The sequence below is a fragment of the Oncorhynchus mykiss genome, chromosome 17, assembly GCF_013265735.2.
Source record: "Oncorhynchus mykiss isolate Arlee chromosome 17, USDA_OmykA_1.1, whole genome shotgun sequence".
In the NCBI taxonomy this organism is placed as follows: domain Eukaryota; kingdom Metazoa; phylum Chordata; class Actinopteri; order Salmoniformes; family Salmonidae; genus Oncorhynchus; species Oncorhynchus mykiss.
This window is the reverse complement of record NC_048581.1, coordinates 6,796,450-6,803,707: the sequence shown is the minus strand read 5'-3', so window position 1 is coordinate 6,803,707 and position 7,258 is coordinate 6,796,450. Positions and strand designations below refer to the sequence as shown.

The 7,258-nt window shown below is 41.8% G+C and overlaps 1 protein-coding gene across 1 annotated transcript; it reads left to right on the top strand.

The window, feature by feature from the left end:
• Positions 1–5,537: 5,537 nt before the first annotated feature.
• Positions 5,538–6,861, top strand: LOC118940239 (vicilin-like seed storage protein At2g18540). The gene is made up of 2 exons (XM_036948725.1): positions 5,538–6,275; positions 6,638–6,861. Exons 1-2 carry the CDS (start codon positions 5,810–5,812, stop codon positions 6,793–6,795), a joined length of 624 nt encoding a protein of 207 aa, XP_036804620.1. The 5' UTR covers positions 5,538–5,809; the 3' UTR covers positions 6,796–6,861.
• Positions 6,862–7,258: the final 397 nt, after the last annotated feature.

The window sequence follows — 7,258 nt, the reverse complement described above, 5'->3', positions numbered from 1 at the left end:
CAATATTCACGACCTGAGATAACAGAACCTGTACCTACAAAGGGCCACGTCATGACAATATTTATATATAACAATATATATAAATATTTGAATATAGAGTAGATCAGATTCCATGTGTTTAAAAGGTCCTTTTTTAAACTCTGACTGTGTGTTTATCTGGGTGTGTCATTCCTCCAGCACTACAGATAATCAAGTGATATTTGGATGTGATGCATTTGTTCCATTGTTGACATTTGCATTGTAGCCCACTGATGATTTAATGAAATGAAAATGTTCAGACTCTGTAATGGAAAATGTTAATTGTTTGTGTGTCCACATAACTGAGTATGTGACTAACCTTGTGAAACTGTCCAATTATAATCTCCTGTTCTTGGGAGGATCATTCTGTGTTGCAAACCAGCTGCACCTGTGTCCTTGTATGAATAAAGTCCCTCCCAGGAACAGGAAACTATAAAGATATGTGCTCATCACCCAATGCTTCAGGAATTCAGACTGTCTACACTGCGCTGTGTAACTCTGTTATTCTCTCTGAGCTCAGAAATAAAGAATCTTGGTTTGACTTGGACTCCAGCAGATCCTTATTTTATAATATCCACCACAACTCTCCCACAGATTGCTGTTTATCATTGTCTCAATGAAGAGTTCCTCTTTCGACTTTCCTTGGGGCATTTACAAACCTCCCACTGGTTCAATAAACGTTGTTACCTGAATGATGAGATTATTATGGGTGAGAGCAATTATTTGAATTGTCAAATTGCAACCAAGCATCGGTCATCATGTCACCAGATTAAGACCCTCAAAATGTATTGGAATTTAGCATCAAGCTCATCACATGTATTTTCACTACCCTGTGAAGTTCATAACTTATTTCATCTGTAGCCTAATAAACTACATGGTTTTCCAAGTTTTAGAGGGAGGACCACACAACGTGACTCCAAGTTAACTAAGACATGATGGTTATTATATAAATATTTGTACATAAAGGAGTTTCCACCTCCATTTCTCACTAAAACGTTTTTACTGACACAACCCACCATGTCAAACGAACTAACATATCGTCTGTCACCATTTATAAAACTATTCAGGCATAACCTGTTTCCATCAGCCCAGTCATTACTTTTGAAATGGTTGGATCAATATCCACCTTCATGATGTGGATGAAGCCTGATTTGGAATGTCGGAGTAGTTCTATATGATGTCATAATACACCCCTCTGATAATCAAGTGATATTTGGAACGTCTGAGTAGTTCTATATGATGTCATAATTCACCGCTCTGATAATCAAGTGACATTTGGAATGTCTGAGTAGTTCTATCTGATGTCATAATACACCCCTCTGATAGTGATACATTTGTTACTTACAGGGCACCACTGCCCCTGACCAGCTGAATGCAGGTGGGCTCTCCTGTCAACATGGGGCTCCTGCTGCAGGTAGCCTAGCGGTTAACAGTGTTGGGCCAGTAACTGATAGATCCCTTGTTTGAATCCCAGAGAGGACTAGGTGGAAAATCTGTCAATGTGCCCTTGAGGGCTGCAACAGGAGCCTCATGTTGACAGGAGAGCCCACCTGCACTCAGCTGGCCAGGTGTCTTAACAGGAACAAGCTTTGGCACACCTGTATTTTTTCTCCCATTCTTCTCTGCAGATCCTCTCAACCTCTGTCAGGTTGGATGGGGAGCGTCGCTGCACAGCTATTTTCAGGTCTCTCCAGAGATGTTTGATCGGGTTCAAGTCCAGGCTCTGGCTGGGCCACACAAGGACATTCAGAGACTTGTCCCGAAGCCACTTCTGCGTTGTCCTTTGTCTGTGTTCTTAGGGTTGTTGTCCTGTTGGAAGGTGAACCTTTGCCCCAGTCTGAGGTCCTGAGTGCTCTGGAGCAGGTTTTCATCAATTATCTCTCTGTACTTTATTTTTATTTAATTTATTTATTATTGAACCTTTATTTAACTTGGCAAGTCAGTTAAGAACAAATTCTTATTTACAACGGCGGCCTACCAAAAGGCAAAAGGCCTCCTACGGTGGCTGGGATTCAAAACAAGGATACACCCCTAGCCAAGGCCCTTCTTCAGTGGCTTCTTCCTTGCTGAGCGGCCTTTCAGGTTATGTTGATATAGGACTCATTTTACTATGGATATAGATATTTTTGTACCTGTTTCCTCCAGCATCTTCACAAGGTCTTTTGCTGTTGTTCTGGGACTGGTTTGCACTTTTCGCACCAACGTATGTTGATCTCTAGGAGACAGAACAAGTCTCCTTCCTGAGCGGTATGACGGCTGTGTGGTCCCATGGTGTTTATACTTGCATATACTATAGTTTGTCAACAAGACGTTTGTGGAGTGGTTTAAAACCGAGTTTTAATGACTCCAACCTAAGCGTATGTAAACATCCGGTACTGGTACCTCCTGTATATAGCCTCCACATTGACTCTGTACTGGTACCCCCTGTATATAGTCTCCACATTGACTCTGTACTGGTACCCCCTGTATATAGTCTCCACATTGACTCGGTACTGGTACCTCCTGTATATAGCCTCCACATTGACTCTGTAGTGGTACCCCCTGTATATAGTCTCCACATTGACTCGGTACTGGTACCTCCTGTATATAGCCGCCACATTGACTCTGTACTGGTACCCCCTGTATATAGTCTCCACATTGACTCGGTACTGGTACCCCCTGTACTAGTCTCCACATTGACTCTGTACTGGTACCCCCTGTATATTGACTCTGTACTGGTACCTCCTGTATATAGCCTCCACATTGACACTGTACTGGTACCTCCTCTATATATATCCTCTGATTGAGAACCAATCTAGGCAACCATAGACTTACCTAGACACCTAACATGAACACAACCCCATAAATCTAATAAACCCCTAAACAAGACGAAACACATAAATCACCCATGTCACACCCTGGCCTAACCAAAATAATAAAGAAAACAAAGATAACTAAGGCCAGGGCGTGACAGTACCCCCCCCCCCCCCCCCAAAGGTGCGGACTCCCGGCTGCACACCTAAACCCATAGGAGAGGGTCTGGGTGGGCGTCTGTCCACTGTGGCGGGACGTGGACGCCACTCTGCCATAGTCTTAGTCCGCTTTCCTAGCGTCATTTGAGTGGCGACCCTCGCCGCCGACCTTGGCCTAGTAACCCTAACAAAGGGCCCACCTGGACTGAGGGCTGCCTCATTACTGAGGAAGCTCAGGACCGAGGGGTAGCTCAGGCCTGAGCTACCCCTCGGTACTGAGCTACTTTTTAAAACTTTTTATTTGGGGAATATTTTCTCAACCCTTATTTTTCTTATCTACGTTGTTGGTTAAGGGCTTGTCAGTAAGCATTTCACGTTACGATCTACACCTGTTGTATTCAGCGCATGTGACAAATAATATTTGATTGTAACTAAATATGCAGTTTCAATGTTACGGTCTTTGATACAATTATATTTTTGAAACTCAGGCTGTGTGTGTTTATCTGCGTCATTCCTTGATCATTCCTTGTGGTCCTGTAGCTCAGTTGGTGGAGTATAGTGCTATTCAAACCAGGGTAGTGGATTTGATTCCTGGGACCACCCATATGTAAAGTGTTTGCACACATGACTGCAAATCCCTTTAGATAAAAGTGTCTGCTACATTGCAGATGTATCCACTGATTATACCAAACATCTGGAACACCTTCCTAATATGGAGTTGGACCCTCCCCTTTTCCCCTCTAAACCGCCTCAATTCGTCGGGGCATGGACTCTACAAGGTGTCGAAAGCATTCCACAGGGATGCTGGCCCATGTTGACTCCAATGCTTCCCACAATTGTGTCAAGTTGGCTGGGTGTCCTTTGGGTGCAGTGGGGTCTCCTCAGAGGAGGAAGGGGAGAACCATCGTCCTCAGTTATTTTCAGAAAAATTCAAATGGTAAAATATTTAAAAGTGGTCCTTTTTAGATAAAACTATACTAAATATAATCACGTCACCAAATAATTTATTAAAACATACTGTTTTGCATCCTCCTCTGGGTACATTGACTTCAATACAAAACCTAGGAGGCTCATGGTTCTCAAGCCCTTCCATAGACTTACACAGTAATTATGACAACTTCCGGAGGACGTCCTCCAACCTATCAGAGCTCTTGCAGCATGAACTGACATGATGTCCAACCAATGAAAGGATCAAAGAATGTATCTAGTACTGAAAGCATAAGCTACAGCTAGCTAGCACTGCAGTGCATAACATGTGGTGAGTAGTTGACTAAAAGAGAGAAAAATACAATAGTTGAACAGTTTTGAACAAATTATTTTATTCCAAAATGAAGGAGAAGCGAGAGAGAGATATTTTGTCATTTATTTTCCACTTTCAGTTTCACTTACTTAGCAAATGCAGCTATCTAGTTTAGTCTACTCAAACACTTGGCTCAAACAGAGCGATGCTATGTTAGCTAGCTGGCTATGACTATCCAACACAACACTGGAACTTTTCCAAGTCAAGGCAAGCTTTTGGTTTTACTAATTTATTGCCACTGGGACCCGCCAAGGTAAGTGCTAAACTGCTTACTGACTGTACACTGTAATGTTACTGCATGATTGTAGCAGGTTTACTAACGAGTTAGTTCTATTAGCTCTGTTGACTATGATGTTACTTTAGCTAATATGGTGACAACAATGTAAGCTGTGTGTTTCAGTTATGAAATGGTTTGGCTTGGAAAGGTTTTTTTGCCTGGTCACATACAGCTGATGTGTTGTGCATTGAAGTACAGAAACAAAGGGAGAAGGTGATAAGAGGAGAGCACATAGATGCAAGAAGGAATACAACGTGTCTGTAATGAAAGTGAACTGTGTTTTTGCATGATCAGGGGTGTATTCATTCCGCCGATTCTGTTGACAAACGTTTAAATGGAACAAAACGGGGATAAACATACCTGAATAAACATACCTGAATTTGTCCAGTGATATCTCTATTTCAGCTAGATGCAGGCGAGAGTGTGCAAGGCAGTATTGAATGTGTCACTGTCTGTTAACCTGTCTCCCCCCTTCATCTACACGGATTGAAGTGGATTTAACTAGTGACATCAGTAAGGGATCATAGCTTTAGCCTGGATTCACCTAGTCTTTCTAAGTCATGGAAGGAGCAGCTGTTCTTAATGTTTTGTCTACCCAGTGTATAGCACTACAGATAATCAAGTGCTATTTGCATGTGATGCATTTGTTCTGTTGTTTACAGGATGATTTGTATCTTATAGAGCGTGGCTTTAAGGGAATACTATGGTCACATGTAGATAAAAAAGAATGTGAAAAATGAACAGAGAAAATGTATATCAACACACTACCTATTCATAGAAGTATTTATTCATCATCTACATATTAATATTGAGCTTCTACGTCAGTGTACAGGAACGTATTATTTGGAAGAGAAAATGTATCAGCTTATTGTTAAATAATTATGACGTTCTTTCCAATACAAAAAGTGTTGTAACTATTGTTTCCAAACTGCGTTACCCACTCCAGTCAGCAGATGGCGATGAGCGTCTTTCAGGTGATGATTCTTCCGTGACGTATAATTGACTGGCCGGGACCCTTCTTCAGGAACAACAAGGCGCCAACTCTTCCAACCACGTCGGTAGCTTGCTAGCCAACATAAAAGTGAAAGATTGACGCTTTAGACCATGTTAATGTACATTATCTAATCTCAGTGTTTTAAACACAGTTCTGTTGACGTATTAACTGGTTAACTGTAACCTAATTTGCAAACTTGTTAAAGATTGATGCTGAGCCTAGCACTAGGCTAGTCGCTAATGCTAACTAGCTAGCTAACATCCCTGACCATGAGCTCATTAAAGTACTCATCCCCTGCTAAAGAAGAGGAGGTCTGCTGTTTGGAGAAAGAAGTTCTGGCGCTGAACATTGAAGAAGAGGATGAGGTTACAGTGAAAGAAGAGAAAGAAGCTTTTAGAATGAAAAAGGAGGAAGATGAGGCTGTTATAGTGGAAGAACATTTCAGAATGAAAAAGGAGGAAGAGGAGACTGTTATAGTGAAGGAAGAAGATGCTGTTATAGTGAAAGAACATTTCAGAATGAAAAAGGAGGAAGAGGAGACTGTTATAGTGAAGGAAGAAGATGCTGTTATAGTGAAAGAACATTTCAGAATGAAAAAGGAGGAAGAGGAGGCTGTTATAGTGATAGAAGAGAAAGAACCGTTTAGAGAGGAACAGGATGCTGTCTCAATAAAGGTGAAGGAGGAAGACGTTTTTGGAGTGAAAGAGGAAGAGACAGAATATCAGATTAACACCAGTGAGTACTGTCTTCAACAGGGACACAAACTATGCCGTTGTTGAACTAATGTGTGGTTTTAAAGTGGCATTCTACTGAAGTTCTACACTTGAATATGTTGTTCAGTGCTGTAGGAATTGTTAAAGGGTCAATCTGCCATTGGTTCATATATTTTAGGGACTTTTCAATTAGATGTATTGAATTCTCCATGTGGTCTGTATTAAAGTGCACCTCGTCTAGCATAACAGGCTTTTAAAATTCAACATTGAAGCATAATCTCTACTTAAAATATCAAAGGGACATATTCATGCCTCTTGTAAGACCCTATGATTTTATTAGACGGTTATAAGTTCACTATCTGTTTGATGTTCTCATTAACACAGGAGAGAGACATGACTATGGTGGATCCTCTGGGGAGCCTCAACAACATCCTGATGCTGATGAGGCAGAGAAGAGTCGCTCCAGATCAGAACACCAGATGGTACAGCTTGGTCTGGATGAGCAAACAGCTTTCTCTCGCTTGTGGGCTGGGTTTCTGTAAAGCACTTTATGACAACAGTGACATCAGCATCCATAATGATGTGCGTCTGTGTCCCCTCTTTATGGTTAGCAGGACAACACTTGCCCTTCCTCCCTCCCGGAGTCCCTGTATCGTGCCTCTCCCGGTAGCATCTTACTGCTGGGTATGAAGAGGTTGTCTGTGCTGCTGGTGGACTGCAGGAAAACAACAGGGCTGAGTGGAACTGTGGGAGGAGGAGAAGAGAGGAACGGATCAGATTTGACTCAAAGTAAGTGCTGTAGTTCAGTTTGAACAAATAAATAGATCTGTCCACTGGTATCTGTTACCAGGACAACCAGCAGAGTTCTGTTAGTTGACAGGAAGATAGACTGGTGGATATGGATGTAATGAATATCATAACACTGAAAAAGGATTCTGCCAATGAAAAGAGAGAAACCAATTGACCATATAAAACCTTGATGAAAGTTAGCTTTAGAGAGGAACC